Raw genomic sequence first — 21418 nt, forward strand, 5'->3', positions numbered from 1 at the left:
ATCTGGGCCTGCAGCTTTGCTGGGATCTGGGATTATTCAGCATCAGAATAAGTGAGGCAGTTGTGATGTTTTTAAGTGTAGAGTGCTTCCTGGGATATAGGGTGAATGCTCCAACACTCGAAGTTTTTAAGAAGAGACTGGACAGCCATTTGCCTGAAATGGTATAGGGTTTCCTGCCTGAGCAGGGGGTTGGACTGGATGACCTCCAAGGTCCCTTCCAACTTATTATTATTATTAACTTATCTAATATGCTAAATGTGTTTTGAAACAGTGTGTCAGCATCCTTACCAACACCTGGTTCCAGAACAGAAAACAAGTCGTAGAAATCGCAGGAGGCTGGCTGCAGAAAAGGAACGGTCTGGCATGTGTTAATCACACAACTGCAAACAAAGTTAGCACTAGGAGCAATCCCCTCCCAGCGCCTTATATGCTTTTCCCACCTGGCTCCACCCCACACCCTTCTAACCAGCATCCGGTGCTTGAGGTGATAAGAGCAGGTCTCTGGCTCTCCACTCTGTTTGGCCATTCGGAACACGCTGCAGTCGCCTGGCTTCCTGGTGCCATCCTAATGCCGATCAGCTGCTTCTCGGACATGTGGCAAGCTGTCAAGTCCCGGATGCCTTTCCTGCGCCAAACAGCTGTCTGGCGGGCCGTCCGTAGAACTGTTCAGCTGTTTGGCAGTGAACGAGTAAGACCCTTCTCCCAGGCTGCGTCTTCATCTCTGTCTCTCATTCGGGCCCCTGAGATCTCCCCTGAGCTGAACAACTGTTTGGCAGACCGGCCGTGGAACTGCTCAGCTGCTTGGCGGTGAACGGGTAAGGCTCTCCTCTCACGCGTTGTCTTCATCTCCCCCTACTCCCTGCCATGTCGAGCCCACGGGGCTTGACACAGTGTTAAAATTCAGAACTGTCCATCTGGTTACTTCAGACGAGTGTTCAGAAATACAAAGGACAAGAAGTGTAAAGCAACTGATCCACAATACAATTAGTCTCTGACTGAATGATTTTCTTGCCCGTATGTTGGACTAAAAATCTTCTGGTTTCTACTGGTCAGGTGGGCTGCCAATTCTGGTCCAATACATCTCATAAGCATTCAGAATGTGTGCAAAGGCTGGGTGAAATGCCTTGCTCAGCCTATCAAGAACTAAGTCCTGGACTTAGAAATATTCATTTAGTGGCCATTCCAAGTTACAATGATACAGAAAATAATGATTATGACCGTTTTTCACCGTTGCAGCATCCCCATGGTCACATAATCAAAGTTTGGATGCTTGGCAACTGGCCTGTATTTATGACAGTTGCAGTATCCGGGAGTCACACAATCGCATTTTGTGACCTTCTGACAAGCAAAGTCAATGGGGAAGCTAGATTCTCTTTAATAACTGTGTTATTAATATAATAACTGCAGTGATTCACATAACAACTGTGGCAAGAAAAGTCATAAAATAGGGCAACTCCCCGCCCTTAACATTTTGTTTTGCCTACGAACAGAAATTTTGGGCTCAGTTGTGGTCATAAGGTGAGGACTACCTGGGCTAATGCCTCCTTAAGTAACACCAGCTGCCTGCAATTAGTGCAGGTTCGAGTCCCACCAGGCTCAAGGTTGACTCAGCCTTCCATCCTTCCGAGGTAGGTAAAATGAGGACCCAGATTGTTGGGGGCAATTAAGCTGACTTTGTAATAATGCCGCTTGGGGGGGGGCACGAAAGCCCTAATAAGCAGGCATATACATAGAATGAAGGCTATTGCTAAGCTTGTAAGCCGCCCTGAGTCTTCGGAGAAGGGCGGGATATAAATGGAATTAAAATAAAATAAAAAAATAAAAATTAACAGGTTTCAAAATGAAGAAAATGAAAATGTGCAGTTTAGTCTCACACAAGATAGCCGTTATTTGAATTTGATAGGAAATTGTTTCTGTGTCCCACCTTCTCCTTTGTAAGGCAAATGTAAACTAGCCGCTCACCCAACTGTAAGCAATTTGAGGTTTCTGCAGTTACTAACCTACAATCTTCTCTTGTATGAGTTCAAGAAATCTGTTTGTTCTGCCTATAGCCCATCTTTTTTTTTTTCCAGGTCACAAGGTGAAGGGTTTCCCTTCCAATTTAAGTTCACAACGGCCCTGTGAGGCAGATTTAAGCAGAGGCAGAAATTGAGCCAATGCAATTTTAACGGGAACTGAACCTCCGTGGTCTCTTTTCATCATATCTCATTGGTTTTCAAATAATCAAAGCTAATAAAAGAGTAGTTTTCAAAACCCATCGCAACCTTAATTCAAAATGTAACAACTCGGGTCTTTAATCTAGCTTCTGCAACTGCAGTTCAGACATGCGTTTTTGTACAAACGCAATAACATTTACCAGCAACGGCTCCTGCATGTTTACTGTGTTACGCGCACGGGATAGATCAGAAGACCTCCGGTAACAAAATGGACTGTTCCATTTCAGAAGGTAGATAAGGGTCCTCTTTCTCGATTGCTTCTCTAAATAACTTTTTTATATGCAAGTAGGAAAAGCAGCAGAGCCGGGAGCGGAGGGAGGAGGAGAGTTTGAATCGAAGCCCTGTGCTTCTTTTCGTGCTGATTTCCCCAATGGAGTTTTTAATAGCCCGGAGAAGTAAATGACGTTACAATTTCGCTCCATTTTGAAGTGGTACAGCCCACTTTATGACTTTAGAAACTTTTTTTGTCACGTCACTGGATTGTATGTTTAAACCTGGCATTTTTGAACCAGGCAAAACAAGCTTTTCTCAAGCTCGATTTTTCAAGCTTGGTGTTGGTTTTCCCCCTCTTATTTATTCCTACACACCCATCCTTTTTATTTTTGCGCTAAGGCGGGATACTTCTACCTCTTAAGTTGCGGTGTAGACGCAGGGGGTGTTGAGAGTTTAGTTCACACGTTTTGCATGCAACGCCTCCTTTCTCTGGCTTAATCTCTCCAGATTTCATTCCCAACCCCTATCTGCAGTCAAGTGTAAGTACCAGGAACTATAATTCATACTTTTTAACATTTTATTTAGACCAGAAACTCAAAGCAGTATACACTATTCTTCCACTTTTCATACCAAAATATGAGATGTGCTACTTGAGAGTGGCTGGGTTACTATTACATACTAAAGTATTACATGTTTGGTACATTTAGTTTATGGCCCTTATATGACTTAGTTTCCACATCGTGCATAATCATGCATTTTGTCATGTTTATTAGGCACAGCACAGTGGCTGGATTGATAGTGCACACCAAACTAAAACCGAGCAAAGTTATTTATCGCATAGTTCATTTTGTGAAATTACCTAATGTAGGAAACTATGAATGTGTATTTGTGTGAATGAGGGATATTCTTAAATATGTCCAACGGAAGTCATGTATGCATGTATCTGAGTGTGTAAAAATGAATGGGCGCTTGAGTGAGGCGGGGGAGTTAACTATGTGTATGAAATGAGATTAGTTGTCTACTTGTGTGAGAGGTTTGTTTGTGAGGCTATACATGCATTTAATGCGAAGCCAACTTCCAAAATCCAAATGTACTAGCAGGTGCAGCCTTCTTTTGAAAAGCTTACTTATTCCGATTCTAGACAGCAGAGGACCATGTTATTGCTTTTTTTTTGAGAAATGGAAATTATAAATTCTTGCCAATCTACTTCAGATCATCCATATCCCAATTTATTGGCATAAACCTTCATTAAATTGGTATCCTTCTTTTGAAATCTTTGTTTATATTACACCCTTTACCAAAATTCAGAAAAAAGGAAAGAATTAAGTTTAATATCAACAGGATTGTTTGAGCTGAATTTTATGGCTGGGGATGCTTGTTGGTGAGAATTGTGAGGTTGCTAATCATTGCTTTCTTTTTTACTTTACAGTTACTTTACTTATTCATTTTTGACTATGAAGCTTCTACCTACCAGACTACCATTTCCTAACACTACTATTTCCTATAATTTGGAATTATGTGAGCAAAACTGGAAGTGGTTCTTCATACTCTGAATTCCCATGGATACTTTTATTTCCTCATGGTGATCTTCCTTGTGTCCTGATTAATGACCTTTCCTCCCAGCCTTGATTTGGCACAAAACTATATTGTGCCATCAAAGCTTCCCTTTGCCATTCCTTAACCGTGAGACCAGGCAGTTTTGCTCCCTGAAAAAGTTTTCTATGGTAGTTTTGTGACAAAAAATGGTAGAATCCCTGCTTTTCTTTCCCATCCTACCTTGTGTTACCTCTAGACAGGAATGGGCACTCCTGACTATGTGATGGGGTCAGAGATTCAAGTTTTAATTTGTATTATTTATTTAGCCTTAGTTTGTACTGTTTTGTGCATGCTTCTACATGGTAAGGCTGTTGATCTTCCAGGAAAATTGGAAGATCAATAAACCTATATCAAACAACCAGCAGCTTCAAAGTCTGCCCTAGTGATTGGAGGACATGATTTGAAATGCAAAGTAAAAAAAAAAAAAGACCAAATCACAATTTTTGTGCCTCTGGATCTTTCTTTCCTGAAGCTAGTTTCCTCCCCAAATTGTTTTGGGTCAAGCAAAAATCTGCTTCTCTCTTCTATCCCCAATATCACATATGTGTGCATGTATGTCCACCTATGTATTTTCCCTATTGTACAGCCCCCCTAACACTCAAGCACATAGAAAGTAACATCTGTTGTAAATCCCAAAGATGCTTTTTCATGAGGCAACTGTACTTTCTTGTTTTTCTTTGAAGACGTTTCGCTTCTCATCTAAAAAGCTTCTTCAGTTCTGACTGGATGGTGGGGAATTTCTATGTAGATATGTCAGAAGATCACAAAAGGTGTTCACATGACCTAGGACGTTGGAACCGTCATAAATACAGGCCAGTTGCCAAGCTTCCGAATTTCGTCATGTGACCAAAGGGATGCTGCAATGGTTGTAAGTGTGAAAATGGTCACAAATCACTCTTTTCAGAGTTGTTGTAACTTTGAACAATCATTAGACAAGCAATTGTAAGTCGAGGACTACCTGTATTTACAACAGATGTCTATGGAGATTCTCAGTCATCCAGATCATAGTTATCCCAAAGATGTTTTTTTCAGCAGGCAACTGGGCTTTCTTGTTTTTCTTTGAATGGAATGGAGAATGGAAGAATTTAATATTCCTTGCCGACAGAATGCAAGTGACCAGCTGTCTGCAAAGAATATAAATCCTTCCATTCCCCACCATCCAGTCAGAGCTGAAGAATCTTCATGGATGAGAACCAAAACGTCTTCAAAGAAAAAACAGGAAAGTCCAGTTGCCTCATAATAAAACATCTTTGGGATAACTGGCCTGGGTCATGTGATCACCTTTTGTGATCTTCTGACATATTATATAGAAATTTGCTGTGTAATAATCTTGTAAATAAGAATAAGGAAAAAGCAGCCCACACATTGATACCAGTTGTCCGAAGCCAATCACTTGTCCCCAGTGGGTATCAATTGCAAACCTAATTGCATTTGAATATATTGATTTACTACAATTATTGGAAATTGGAGTTATTCTCTGCCCTTGTATCTCTCCAGTTGTTTGCCTAGAGCAGGGGTAGGCAACCTTGACTCTTTTATGACTTGTGGACTTCAACTCCCAGAATTCCTGAGCCAGCCATGCTGAGGGGAAAGGGAGAGGTTTCCAAGCTGAGCCATGCTGGCCCAGGAATTCTGGGAGTTGAAGTCCATGAGTCATAAAAGAGCCAAGGTTGCCTATCCCTGGCCTAGAGGAATTTAGTTGATCCAACAAATTGAAATGGGATAGTTATGTGCACTAAATATGCCACTTTTAATTCTATATTTTAATAATAGGTCAGTTAGAGGAAGCAAAAATTATTCTCAGTAACAACATCTGTTTCTCAATCCAATGGGCCATAGCCTGTTATTCCGATGCAGGCACCATATTGCAAAAAATATTTTCTTGCACAACTGGCTGCAGGCTGATTAGTTAACATTGCCAGTACTTGAACAAGTGAGAAATTTTATTCTGTGCACTAATTTATTAGTTTTAATAAAATGGTGGGATCTAATAACATGGACAGCATAGTATATAGCGACATATCAGAAATAACCTATAGTACTTGGTTTTCTTTGCTAAGATGGGCAGAATTACAGGTAGTTCTTGAGTCTCTTTCTCTCATTTTCCCCTTGATCTTTATTACAGGTTCTTCTTCCCTCCTTATCTCAATTACTAATGCTGGAATGTCTAAGACGTTTCTCCTGGCTGTCTTGCAGCCAAACAAAGCTTTTAAGTTCCACTGTCCAGTATCTGAATCTCATTACCCAACATGGCCCATCTTCTTAGATGTTCCACATTTTCACAAATGCTCCAGGATTTTCCTCCTAGTCCTAGGGTTAGAATCTCTGGACTTGACAGGTTCCACTCCACTCAGTTCCATTCCATTCCACTCCATCCCATCTTGCTCGCTCTCTCACCCCCCCTCCATCCATCTATCCATCCATCCAATCTTGAAACTACCATCTCTCTCAAAGTGGGAGGTTAGCCAGGTGAGGTCCTGTTCAGTAGAATGTCCTACACATCTGAGATAATCCTCCCTCTCGTGCTCTGGCTCTTTTTATATTTTTTACAAGCGTATTCTATCATTTCCCCCTTTTCTGCCTGCCTGCCTGCTTGCTCCTGTGCTGAGTCACTTGGCAATAGATAGATAGATAGATAGATAGATAGATAGATAGATAGATAGATAAAAAGGTAAAGGTTCCCCCGCACATGCGTGCTAGTCGTTTCCGACTCTAGGGACCGGTGCTCATTTCCATTTCAAAGCCGAAGAGCCAGCACTTGTCTGAGGACATCTCCGTGGTCATGTGGCCGGCATGACTGGACACCAAAGGCACATGGAACGCTGTTACCTTCCCACCGTAGTGGTCCCTATTTTTCTACTTGCATTTTTATGTGCTTTCGAACTGCTAGGTTGGCAGAAGCTGGGACGAGTAACAGGCGCTCACTGTTACACGGCACTCGGGATTTGACCCGCCAAACTGCCGACCTTCTGATCGACAGGCTCAGCGTCCTAACCCACTGAGCCACCGCGTCCCTCGATAGATAGATAGATAGATAGATAGATAGATAGATAGATAGATAGATAGATAGATAGATAGATAGATGGATGGTAGATAGATATCCATGAGCTTGGCAGAGATCCAATCACTTTCTTCCTGCCAGGCACGTCATCCTATCAGAGAAGTTATTTAAATGTATAGCTAGGAAATGTTAGTCCTCTCCAGATTAGCATCTTCCCAGCAACTATGCATGAGAAACGCCCTTCCTTCTTTTTTAAATATTAAAAAGCCCAGCTCTGTGTTTAAAAAGACAGTGGCTTTCATGCATATGCAGTTCTCACCTGTCTGGGCTCTAGGTATTTATTGTAGAACCCATCAAGCCTTTTTTTAAATATATAGGGTATTCAAGTGCAGTGTAGGTCACCATTTATTAACCATATGACAAATGTCCTATCATTCCCACTTAATTTTTTCCTATTTCTAAAATAGCATTTCTATATAGAATGACAGATACTTTGAGGGGGGATTCCCCCCCCCCACCTTAAAGGCAGCTTAGAAACATTTAAACATAAATGCCCTTCCCTTCTCTCCCACACATACTTATAGAATACATGAAATATTTTGTCTCTTGGCTTGTTTAATTTAGACTGCATCTGTTGTGCTAAAAATGGAGTAATGCTGTAAAAGTGTGGAATATGGGAGGCAAAAGCAAGAAGATGCCAAAAAATAGTATGGCATTAAAAGACAGTGCCTAGGGAAGATACAATTGAATGGGGTCAATCATTATTAGCTGGGTAAAAACATTAGATTCTCCTCCCCAACCCCAAAAGTGAGAAAAAAGCAATTGTTATATTAAAGATAAACCTCTGTGGTGCTTTGTAAATAGAAAGATGATCAACAAATATTCTAGGTTCCAGAACCTTTGGAAATGTAGAGGACAGAAGGAAAGGCCCTGAGGGATAAAAGGGCCTTTTTCAAGCCAGGACAATGGTGCCCTCCCCCAGGTGAGATCCATCCCACCCTCTGGTTTCTAAAAGGGCTTGAAGACCTGACTCTGCCAACTGGCCTGGGGCTTCAGTGGGGCATGCTATTCTGGAGGGGGTTAATAGACTTAGACAGGGGTCTCCGAACTTGGCAACTCTAAGACTGGTGGACTTCAACTCCCAGAATTCCTCAGCCAGCTGACAGGAATTCTGGGAGTTGAAGTCCACCAGTCTTAAAGTTGCCAAGTTTGGAGACCTCTGGACTTAAATAAGACTCTACCTCCTCCTCTGTGCATCTTGCTCCCTTCCTTCTCATCTTCATTAATTTTTAAATCACTTTTTACTGTGTTGATTGATTTTACTTTGTTGATGTTTTAAAGTTTCATATTGTTGCTTTTATTGATTATAAGCCACCTTGAGTCACTTCTAGGCAAGATGGGTGAAATTACAAGTGGTTCTTGACTTGCAACCTTTCATTTAATTATCATTTGACATTACAATGGCACTGAATAAAAGGACCTGACCATTTTTCACATTTAATGACTGTTGCAGCATCCCCATGGTCACAGGATCAGAATTTGGATGCTTGGCAACTGGCATGTATTTATGACCGTTGCAGTGTCCCAGGGTCATGTGATCACCTTTTGCGACCTTCTGACAAGCAAAGTCAATCGGGAAGCTAGATTCACTTTAGAACCATGTTACTAACTTAACAGCTGCAGTGTTTCATTTAATAGCTGTAGCAAGAAAGGTCGTAAAATGGGGCAAAGCCAATTTAACAACTATCTTGCTTAGCAACAGAAATTTGGGGCTCAGTTGTGGTCATAAGTTGAGGACTACCTGCATAGGTAAATAAAATAAAACATCTGAGACAAGTCTTCCCTAACTAACATGAAAATGGAAGGAAGGAGGCACAATGAGGCTTGCAAAATTCTTTACTATAAAAGTACTAAAAGAAGCACTGGCTTACGTGGCATTGGTTTCCCAGTCTGATGTATCCTGACAGGCAGACACACAAAAAATTAAGCAAGCAAGTGAATAACTAAGGCAATAAAAAGTTTGGGGGAGGAAGATCAGAGTACAAATGATGAAATAACAAACAAGACGTCATAAAAGGGGAAGGATAAACTGGACTTTGATAGTAAGAGAGTGAAAGAATGAATCAGAAAGTTTAAGGTAAGAGGTGAAAAAATTATTCTCAGAAATAAGGCTGCAGGGTGAGTGGAAGCAAAACCTAAAGTTGAAAAGCAAAATTAATATAACATGCTTTGTCCCACCTACCTGTTCCAGCAGGCCGGCCTGGCCTGATAGATCTTGGGGTCTCATTTGTTTTTTACTATTGTTAACTGTATACTTACCTTGCTCTGTACACCGCCCCGAGTCCCTCGGGAGAAGGGCGGTATATAAAAACAAACAAATAAATAAATAAATAAATAAATAACTTCTTAAATAAGCAATGTCAAACTTTCAGAGCCATGGTTACATAATTTAGTGCACTGGCATTTTGGTTTCACAGGGACACATACACAGTTGTTTTCAGTTAAATTAACAATACCTGATGAATCAATATTTAGGGGGGAAATGCTTTATATTTCACAAGAAATTTTAATCATTGTTAGAGTGATTAGTAATTGGGGAAGAAGAACAGGAGACACCTTAATGTTGGTCAGTAAGATTTAAGTCCATTCATGTACAACCCGCCCCCCCCCCAAAAAAAATTGCATCAGATTTATAATCACGTGTGTTCAGATGTAAGAAAGTTAAGTGGAAATGGAAAAGATAAAGTAAAAATAAACCTTATTTGCAGTCATTATTTTGTACCATTTGTTTGAAATCGTACAGAGATTCCTGCCTGAGCAGTGGGTTGGATTAGAAGACCTTCAAGGTCCCTACCAATTCTGTATAATTCTGTTACTTGATAATCATATACAGTAGTATTTTACTTATCCCTTTCCCCTTAATGCTAGTTGCCTAAATCTTGTTTATTATAATTATTTATCCATAACGTGACAAGCAGCTGAGTAAAATTTAGAGACACCATTTGTAACGTTTGCATCTTGATCTGAGAATAGCAAGAAGGTATAAAACTCATTGGGCACACTTGGTAATTCTTTAAAACAAGGAAAGCTAATGTAGTATTTTGTTATTACCATTCTAATAAAGCATTATAAAAGTTGAATGTAGTGAATTAAATATTTATTTTGTTTAAATGAAAGCAAGACGTTAAAGTTCTTTAATTCTCTGTGTTTTTCTTTTCAAAAAAGAACCCTCTTAATATGTGTGTATTAAAAATTGGATTGATCTTTACATTGGATATTTTATTTTGTACAGGCACATTTTATTCGGTAGTTTCCATTTCAGCACTCGTAATTGCAAGATTTGTGCTTTTAACACTATTTCAGAAATGAATATAAGTACAAATTTAGATGTAATATAATTCACTGTTCAGTTGTATAAAATGCAATATGACCCTGTATTTCTGCATAATGACAGCTTGGGGGGAAAAATCAGTACTCAGTCATTTGGTCCTTTAAATATGATTTGCAACAAATTATTCCAGAATTTTTACATATATATCCATCAGGATGTTCCCTTCCAAGATTAGTAGTGTTATGCAGAGTACAGAAAAAGAAACATTCAGCACAAAAATTCAAAGGCGTAAGATAAAGAAAAGTTAGCTAAAACAACTTTATACCAATACCATTCAGTACCCGTCTCTCCATTTACAGGTAGTTCTCGACTTACAACTTTTCAAAGTCACGATGACACTGAGAAAGACTTCTTTTTCACATTTACAACTGTTGCAGCATCCCCATGTGCTGCATAATCATAATTCGGATGCTTGGCAACTGACATGTATTTGTGACAGTTGTGATGTCCTGGAGTCATGTGATCACTTTGTGCAACCTTCTGACAAGCAAAATCAATAAGGAAGCCAGATTCACTTTACAACCATGTTAACCTAACTTAAAAACTGCCATGATTCGCTTAATGATTGTGTCAAGAAAGGTCATAAAATGGGGCAAAACTCACTTAACAATTTAGCTACAAAAATTTGGGCCTCAACTGTGGTCCTAGATTGAGGACGACCTGTCATTTGATCTTCATAAACTATCCACATATCTCTTTATACTTTGATTTTGGTTCTTTAAACTTCTCTTTCTAAGAATCACATCAAATCCATGCAACTACAACTTTTTTTTTTAATTCATTATTTTCCTTTTGATTCACTCTTTGAAATTTTTGGTTTGAAATTTGTTTTTCATTCTATGTCAGGCATGTCAAACTGCCGGTTCGCAGGCCGGATGCGTCACGCCAAAACTGCGCCCACCCCATTGCTGGCAATGGGGAAAAAGTCGCGATACGTTGTGTGACGTCATGTGACGTCGTGAGTTTGACATGCCTTCTCTATGTGATCAAACTACTTCAATCCATTACTTTATTGCTGGTCATTTATTTTTTGAATATAAACCATTTTCACTTTGAATTCATTCATTCTTGACCTATTTATTCTCATTTTACTATATGCAATATGCTTAAGTAGCCCATTTGTACTTTATTCAATTTGGTGTTGATTGATAATTATGTTGCCTTCAATTTGCTGTCAACTCTTGGCAAACACATAGGTAGCTTTTCTCTACAATGATCTGTTCTCAGTCTGGTCCTTTAAGTCTTTTAGTAGTATACCCGTTGCTTCTATAATTGAGTGCATCCACTTTGCTGCTCTTCATCCTCTTTTTTTCTCATTTTTTTCCACCTTTGCCAGCCTTATAGGTCTCTCAAAAGAATTAGGTCTTTATATAATGTGTTCAAAATGCAGTCATTTGAGCCTGGTCATTTATATCTTAAGAGAACTCTGGATTTATTTGTCTTATAATCTATTTGTTTGTTTGCTTGGCTGTTCATAGTAGTCTCAGGAATCTTACCCAACATCAAAGTTCAATAATGTCTACATTCTTCCAGGTTTCACTTTCATAGATTTTGCAGGGAAAATGGTTGTGTCCATGATTCCCCTCTTTGTAGATGTAGACATCACAGCATCTCAACATTTTTTTTCAAGACCTTCACTGCTACGCTTCCAAATGCTATAGCATATTTCTGGACTGCCAATTCTTGTACTGTTGATAGTCAATCCTAAAAGACAGAGAGACTATCCACCATTTCAATATCTTCACTGTTAATTCTAATGTTCCTATGCCTCTTGTCATTATTTTGGTTTTCTTTATGTTTAACCTTAAACCCATATTTTAACTGTGCTCCTTAACTTTCCTTACCAAAGCTTGCAGATGATCTGCATTTTCAGCTATCAGAATAATGTCATCAATACTCTAATAGCACATTCTCCATTTTGACCCAAACTGATATATTTCATTTTTTTTCCTATGAAAGGTTTGTATGTCATTCCCAATAATCTGAGCTTCCTCCTCCAGTAACTAAAAAAAATCATAATCAAACTATTCTCAGAATCTTGTGTCCTTCAGATTCTTTCTCTCCTGTCTTCTGTGTATTTTTTCCTTTTCTGATGTTCTTTGACTACATGGATTACCAATTGATTAATCCTTTGATGACAAGTATTTTTACAGTATTTGTGGAACACGCTTATCTTTGCAATCATCTGAACAAGCAACCAAACACACTTTGATTGATTCAGTTTGTTCTAGTTATGACCTTAATATCTTCTTTTTTGTTTATGTCAGCATAATTACTTGTCAGCAAATAAATTTTATTGACATATATTACCGGTATATGGCTAATTTTACTGAACTGATATTAATTCTGGTTGTCCACATTTGTTTAGACTTTTTTTGGGGGGGGCTGCCCATCTAAGAAACTCTGATGGTGAACGCCATAAAAATTGAGACGCTCATTAAAAGAAAAAAGTCAACTAAAACTACTTTGAGATTCAATAAAAAAATATGAAACCATTAGATAAATCTATTGCAGACCATCCATCCCATCTCCATTGCTTAGGAAAATCCAGGTTTTCATGGTTTTGCTAAAGGCCAATAATTTTGCTGGTGGCTAAGAAAAATAACTGCAACTAGGTTTGCCCACAGCTTTTGACATTCTTGATCATAAAAGTCATTTATTGTCTGAGTTAATTAGCCAAATCTGTGATAAGATTTCTCATTGGTTTTAATCTATATTTCTTACTACATGTTTTTAATGAAGTGAAAGGCTTTCTCAGTTCTTTCAGTTACAAGTTGTTCTTGATTTACAACAGTTCATTTAGTGACCATTCAAAGTTACAACCACACTGAAAAAAGTGACTGATGATCATTTTTCACACAACTGCTGTAACATCCCCTTGGTCCCATGATCAAAATTCAGATATTTGGCAACTGACTCATATTTATGACGGTTGCAGTGTCCTGGGGTCCTGTGATCCCCTTCTGCAACCTTTTGACAAGCAAAGTTGATGGGGGAGCCAGATTCACTTAACAACCATGTTACTAACTTAACAACTTCAGTGATTCACTTAACAACCGTGGCAAGAAAAGTCACAAAATGAAGCAAAATTCACTTAACAAATGTTTCGCTTAGCAAGAGAAACGTTGGGCTCAATTATGATCATAAATTGAGGACTACCTGTATTAGATGGATTATTTGTTTGTTTAGTTTTTATGCCACTCATCTCCCCTACAAAATGACTCTGGGCAGCTTCTGTTATTGTTTCTCAGAGTCTGACATTAAGTCTATTCTTGTATATTTGTACACCTTGTTGAGGTTTTTTTTATTTTGTTGTTTCAGATCTATGTTGATATTCAGGTTTATTTTGCCATTGCCTTGGATGAAGCAGCAGAGCCTTCACACTTCTAAATAGCAAACTTGGAATTCTACTTTATTGAGTTCAAAGCTTAGAGCTGATTCATGTTTCTACCTTTCTCTCTTTTCCCTTCCTTTATGTCTTTTCCCTTCAGCACTATCAGTTGCAAGTATTTTGTGTGGTATGTAATTTTGCAGTTTGTACTTATGATAAACTTACTTTAAAACTTTTGATCAATAAAGAATTTTTTTTGTCTTTTAAATACTTGAGTATCTGTTCCATCTCTAAATTTGGAAATAGCTAAGCAGTTAGTTCTCACCTTGGTGATGTCCCACCTAGATGCTGCAGGCTGAGTTGAGCATGGCTTCCTAATTTTCCTCTCTTTCTCCTGCTCTATGCTCAAATGTTGCAGTTCTAGATCTCTTCTAGCTTATCCCTATCTCTCTCTTTGTTTTTGTCAGTCCCTTGGTGGGAGCTTTTGGTAATTAATCAGTTTAAATTACTGGTAATATAAGAACATTCAATTATTAGAATAACTTGATTACAGTTTATGTTCCTGTATACATAGCTTGATAATGTAACCATGGTCTGTTAGATTCTCTGGAATCAAATGTGTTTATGTCTGGAGGTTCTTATAAAGCTTTTTGCGGAACCATTCTTGACCCAGAGAAATGTTTTCTCTCATTATTCACCACTGATGTGTACTTAAATGATGTTAATATTAGGAAATGTTTCTATTAGTTATTGTCCTGTACTAAGAAATTATCATGCTGATTTGTTGTAGTATTGTTTTTTTTCTGACACACATTTTTATTTACCAGTACTGCATGGACACATTCTAAATTAATCTTCATCTCTTCCTCTTTTTCTGACATTCCCAATTCTCACTTTCCTCAACTTTTCTCTGCTTTTTCCCAAGAGAGAAAGGATAATTGTTGAAGCATGGCTGTGGGGATGGATACTCAGTTTGATGGTGCCATTTGTTTGGAAACATTTTTCTCAGCACACCACTAAGTTTAGAAAATGCTTAACTTAGTAAAAAATGGGTCCTATTATCCTTGGTGTTGGAAAGCTTTTAGCAATTCATATATGTAAGCCATAAGTTCTCATTGTTGTAATTAATACTCTATGATTTGCATGCTGAACTTAAAAGAAATGAATTCTTTCATAAGGTTTATGGTAAATGTCAATGGCAATCAACTACAACCACAAATAAAACACGGATTAGCTGATTACTAGTTCGTTACTTGTATTTACTTTTTACAATCCCCCGAAAGCCATTATGTTGTCACCTTTTATCAAGCATTTTGGCAATGTCTATCATAGTCACTATAGTTAATAGTAGATTTTCAGATTAATATGTAGATTTTGTTTGACTTTTGTTATGAGTAGAAAGCCTGAGAGCTAAAGTCCTGAATATGCTATGAAGGCATAATATTTTGCTCCATTTAAAATCCTCCAGTTGCCAGAATTCTGCTAAAAGGGCAAAGTGAATCAAAAGATTAGAGAGGTGAAGAAATGCAGAAAGTCTTATCAATGAAGCTAAATGTTGAAACAGTAAATACTTTGCTGGAAGTACAATTGGTAACTGCAATACTTGCACCCAAGAAGCATTAAGTATATACCTTAAACACAACATTACTGCTACTTTTTGCAGCAAGCTGCTATTTCCAATCATAGATTAGCAAGTACAGTAGTTAGCAAATGTTAGCTTAATGTAGGATTTGGTTCTGGTTTTGGACCAAGCTGAACAAATTTGGAAGACAAACAGTGCAGTGCACAGGGCCAGGGAGACAGAATGGATAGAGGCATAACCCTGAAGATGGTTTCATACATGTTTTTCCATCCTGGAGGAGAAATGTCATAAACTACTAGTTAGGTTGTTGTCCTCTTGTTTTGTTTGATTTTATAATTTTTTATTAAAGTTTATGTTAACATGACATACAAACAGAAATAAAGATAATAGGAAAATGGGGGGAAAGAAAGGAAAGAAATGTGAGTTAGACGGAAATAAAGAAATAAAAAGCAGGGATTTCCAACTTTTTTTAAATGTAGTTGCAACCTCAACATTTTTACTTCAGTAATAAGGTAAAAATATAAAATAAAACTGAGGTTGCAGCTACACTACAAGTAGTCCTTGTCTAACAACCCAAAATTTCTGTTGCTAAGTGAAACATTAAGTTAAGTGAGTTTTGCCCCATTTTACAACCTTTTTTGCCACAGTTGTTTAGTAAATCACTGCAGTTGTTAAGTTAGTAGCACGGTTGTTAAGTAAACCTCGTTTCCCCATTGACTTTGCTTGTCAGAAGGTTGCAAAAGGTGATCACATGACCCCGGACAGTGCAACCATCATAAATTTGAGTGAATTGCCAAGCATCTGAATTTTGACCATATAACCATGGGATACCACAACAGTCATAAGCGTGAAAAATGGTCATGTCACTATTTTCAGGGTCATTTAACTATCAATGGTCACTAAATGAACTGTTGTAAGTCGAGGACTACTTCTAATTACCTATACTAGCCATTTCAACAACAACACTCTAATCAGCAAAACCCATAGTCAAAGTTTCATTCCCCCCCCCCCCCTGTTTTGAACACAAAGTCTGGAAGTGGAAAGTCCTTGTAGTGGAAAGTCCTTCTCTTGGTTTGGGAAGGAACATCGATGCCTCATAAGGTCTGTGAAGTGCCTGATCGGGAAAAAAAAATGAAGCTTTTCTTAAGAGTCCTTTATGGAAGTCTGAGATTGCCCATCTTTAAGTTATTCCTTCCAATCTATATGTTTCTATATTCTTAGTTTCTGTAAATTAAGATGCCAAGGAGCATAAAGGCGTCTTGGGCTTGAAAAACGTCAGTTTAAATGTGGTGATACACCTGCTATTTTCAGGAGCACAGATTGTAGAAGCAGTCATGCTGCCGGCAACTTTCCGAATCTGCAAGTGTGAATGACACTATAGAATTTGTTATTGCTGTTGAAGCAGTGGTAGAACAGAGAAGTTGCTGATAGAGCTTTATGGGAGAAAGATTATATTTAAAACTAATAGCTTCGGGGCTACAGCAGTCTGCTGCCTTGAAAAATGCTGGAATTGAGAATTTCTCACTTTTCTCTCACACTGCCAAGCATTTCATTTTTGAAAAGCTTGTAGTTGGCTGCTCATACATAACTACAATCTTCACATCAGACGCTAACCCATATGCACGGCATAGTCCCTAAATGGAGATTTCTTTCTCTCTCCCTTTCTCTCTCCATCTTTAGAATGAGAAATGTGTTCCTTGAAAATGGATCTGCCTTCTCATGTCTCACCAGCAAGCGTTATAGAAACAATTGCTTTCCAACTAGAGTGCAGTCCGGTAGATAAGAAAGTCGCTCTGCACTTAGATGAAGAAGATGAGCTAAAACACCTTCGCGAATGTTTCCACATTCCCAAAGTGACGGATCTGCCTCCAAGTAAGAAGTGCAATTATACTAAGGTGGCTTTGCGGGTGTTTTTCATTTTTTGTGGGTTTTTTTTTCATGCCTCTGTTGTAAATTGCGGGAATCGTTGCCGCTTAACAGAGCAATGAAGCGCTGGCAGCCACCTCTCTGAACCCAGCGTGTTTCTTGCATTGCTAAATCAAGGCCTCAAGTTGAATACTCCATGTTCTCACTCCTCTCCTGAACAAAACGAATGAATACAATGCAGCCCTCATGTAGTGCTTATGCTGTCACTCAGCCTCCCTGAACAATATAGTGCCTGATTGAAAATTGTAGGCAAGAGCATATCTTAATAGGTTTTTGCTGCTTGCATTTAGTACTTATTGCACAAAAGAAAAGAAAAAAAGCCTCAAGCCTACAGGCTTTGTTTTGTTGTTGTTGTTGTTAATTGTTAGAATCCATCAAATCTTCCATATAAATGCCTGGAATGAGAGCAGTCTAAGAGGAATAATTATGCTAGGATAGTTGGCCTTAATGGTTAATTAAATAATTGTACAGATTGATTAATTAAAACAATGTTCTTGATTAATTTTATAAGATCCCCATGGTACTTAACTGTGTTAGAAGTCTATATTCCAAGTACACATATATTGTACAGCTTCTTTCTGTTGTCCGGCTGAAAATGTTTCTTTTAATATGTTTGCTGTAACTGTGGTACATATCTAAAATTCAGGAGTAATTGTATTAAAAGTGCAAAGAGAGAGAGAGAAAATGTTAAGTTGTGGGCTGTGGACCGCATTGCCAAGATGGACGATGCAGGACAACAGGGTTCAGCATAACATTATTTACTGATGAAGCACAGACTTGGCAAACAAAGGGGCAACTGCCCCTCTTATATACCTAGCCAGGTATACTTGGAACCAATCCCATTGTCCGGATTTCCCGCCAAGGACTGCCCTGCCAATCCTGACAGGGCACCCTGCCACCTGGTGGTGTCAGTGGCTATCTCTGTGTAACATCCCCTATATACATATATATATATAACAGAAAATATATTGATTAGTAAAATACTTGATTAAAATAAATACAACCAATAAGAATAAAATTTCTTAAATCCGGTGACAGGCCTATTTGTTACTCTTAGGAATTAAACCTTAGTAATGGCTTCAATTCCATTCATTTGAAAAAAATATCTGGTATGGAGGTGCGGGAGAATCAGGGAAAGAGGATTCTCAAATAGAGTCCACGTGTCTTAACATTGCCAAGGTTGAAAAACACCGCTCTCAACCAATCCGAGGCCAAGAAAATGAACCACCTCTCATCATTATTCAGTAATTGGAAAAATATCATTCCATTATTTGAGAATTCAGGGATACATCTGAATAGATTCTGAGTAGGGGTAGGAAGATTACCATTACATGGATTTATATTATAATATATAATATAATATATTATATTTTAAACATAGTAAATGTTTTTCATATATTATTTCATTCCATCACTTTGTGATTTATGCTTTTTTAAGAAAAAAAAAAGTTTTGCAAAATTTACATTTGCTGCCATTCACAACCTTTTTCATCATATGCAAAGTATTGCGAAGAACACTTCCTAAATTATACTTCAGCAATGTTAAGACACGTGGACTTCAACTCCCAAGGCTGCTGGCTGGGGGATTCTCTATTTTTTCTTTTTCTATGATTTGTACTTCTGTTCTCTTCTCTAAAGTAGAATTGGGAAATGAGGACTTCATTGTTAAAATGAGTAGCACCATAGCTGACAAATCTAGCTAAACAGGACAGACATCAATATGAGAGATCACCAGTAAATTGAAAGGATTGTAAGACAGAGTGAGAAATTTAAAAAAAAAATCCCCAAAGAAGGCAATACCAAGCCATTTCTATATTATTCTTATGTTTTTAAACTGATTAAAATGAGGCCATCATTTAAAGAAACCAATAGACTGTTGCTATTAATCCAAAAGAAATTAAACAATTTGGCTGACTGGACATCTCATATGGTTTTGTGTTGGTTCACTTTTTGGCATTTAACTAAATCCCAGTCTAAGGTTCCCACTCATTTATTAGCTTTATGAAGCTGAAATGATTATAGGAAAGGATGATGAATATTAATGAAAGATAAAGATAATAGATGCATTATCCATAGAACTAATGTATAAGGATTATAAAGGAATAGTAAATTTATTTAAGATAGGAAAGAGGGGAGTGAACTTTGTAGGCTTCCAGTGGTATAAACTGGTTACCTAATGTGACTATTAAAATTGCAAAACAATTTATCTTATTATTTTCTTCCAAGATTCCATGTCATGAAAAATAATTTGGAATTTAGACTGAAACAACATACACATTATTATTCATTTTACAAAGGGACTGGTGTTTCCCATATATACGATATACAGGTGAAACTCGAAAAATTAGAATATTGTGCAAAAGTTCATTTATTTCAGTAATGCAACTTAAAAGGGGAAACTAATATATGAGATAGACTCATTACGTGCAAAGCAAGATAGTTCAAGCCGTGATTTGTCATAATTGTGATGATTATGGCTTACAGCTCATGAAAACCCCAAATCCACAATCTCAGAAAATTAGAATATTACATGCAATCAATAAAACAAGGAGTGTACATAGAACAATATCGGACCTCTGAAAAGTATAAGCATGCATATGTACTCAGTACTTGGTTTGGGCCCCTTTTGCAGCAATTACTGCCTCAGTGCAGCGTGGCATGGAAGCTATCAGCCTGTGGCACTGCTGAGGTGTTATGGAAGACCAGGATGCTTCAATAGCGGCCTTCAGCTCTTCTGCATTGTTCGGTCTCATGTCTCTCATCTTTCTCTTGGCAATGCCCCATAGATTCTGTTATGTCAGTAGCTTTAGTGCAAAGAAGGTTCTTTTGAAGCGGGAAGGCTGGGTGCAATTATTGGCTAATATTGTAACGGCGGGTAAGTCCGGGCTAGGGATTGGTTACAGTTCAAACGGCTCGAGTATATAAGCCGGAGTTATTTTGACAGTTAGTCAGTTGACACATGTGTATTAATAAACCTTATTGCTGTTAAACCTCACTGAGTCATTCGTCTGTCTAAACCAAACAAGTGGCGACGAAGGTGGGATTGACGGCAGACTAGTGAAGGATCGGCGACAACCAGCTGCGCGTAAGGCGGTAAATTTAAAAATACACAGTCAACCGCAAGCGGCCGCGGCGGAATCAACAAACCTCCGAATGGCGCAAATTGGCTCTTTAAAAGAATTTGATCCAAACTACCCAGAGGACTGGGAAGAATATGTGGGACAGGACGAAGGGTTTTTGCTCGTGAACGGCATAACCGACGACCGTAAGAAGGCGGCTGCCTTATTAACTATCTGTGGCACACCTGTGTACCGGGTTGCCGTTGGACTTTGTCAACCGTTGCCGGTATCAAGCGTTTCGTACGCTGACTTACTGGCCAAATTAAAAGTACATTTTACGCCGAAAAGATCAGACCTCTTTTGGCGGCGCATTTTTGAAAAACGAAATCAGAGACCGGGCGAGTCAATCACAAAATTTGTTGCTGCAGTCAGAGAAGCAGCGTTACGTTGTAAATATGACAATTTAGAAATAAGGATTCGTGATAGAGTGGTGCTGGGCTTGCGTGACGAACAGTTACAAAATCGAATTATCGCTAAGCCCACCGGCGACTTACAAGAAGTCCTTGACGAACTTTTGACGTATGAATCCACTGGAAACCGCGACCCCCCCCGCAATAGCATGGCTGCTTCATCCGAAATAAACCAAGAAAGCTATGTGGACAGTGGGGAGGTGGATCAACAATGGGAAGCCGACATAGCCGAAGTCACCAGAAGGTTTGGGAAAATGGCGGCAAAACCATCCCGCAGCGAAGGACCAGAACCGAGTCGCCGATTCCAAACAACAGCACCACAACGACAACCGAGAGACAATCCAACAAGACCGCGTGACAGTGACATCAGATGTGGAAGCTGCGGGGGCAACCATCCCAGAGCAACATGCAGATTCCGCTCTGCTAAATGCAGATTGTGCGGAAAGACCGGCCACATTCAAGCCATTTGCAGGGGTCGTGCACGCGACAATCGTCTACACGAAATCGACGTTTGGGCCGAAGGTAAGGTAACCCCTTACTATAGTGGCAATGAGACCCCTAGACCTTGGGCACGGTACCCCAACCGCGGGGAGGAGGCGCGAGTTAACCACATAGGAAAGCCAAAAATAAATC

General features: G+C 38.8%; 1 protein-coding gene across 1 annotated transcript in view; it reads left to right on the forward strand.

Moving 5' to 3' along the window:
• Window positions 1-16958: 16958 nt before the first annotated feature.
• KYNU (kynureninase) overlaps window positions 16959-21418 on the forward strand; it is a gene marked incomplete at its 3' end in the record, with an annotated part of 128968 nt that continues 124508 nt past the window's right edge. Inside the window, exon 1 of the mRNA XM_081312803.1 lies at window positions 16959-17202. Within this exon, the coding sequence (XP_081168929.1) occupies window positions 17019-17202 (184 nt within the window). The 5' untranslated portion in view covers window positions 16959-17018. The remainder of the gene's footprint in view (window positions 17203-21418) is intronic.

This window comes from Vipera berus, assembly GCF_964194415.1.
Source record: "Vipera berus genome assembly, chromosome: 1".
Lineage (NCBI taxonomy): Eukaryota > Metazoa > Chordata > Lepidosauria > Squamata > Viperidae > Vipera > Vipera berus.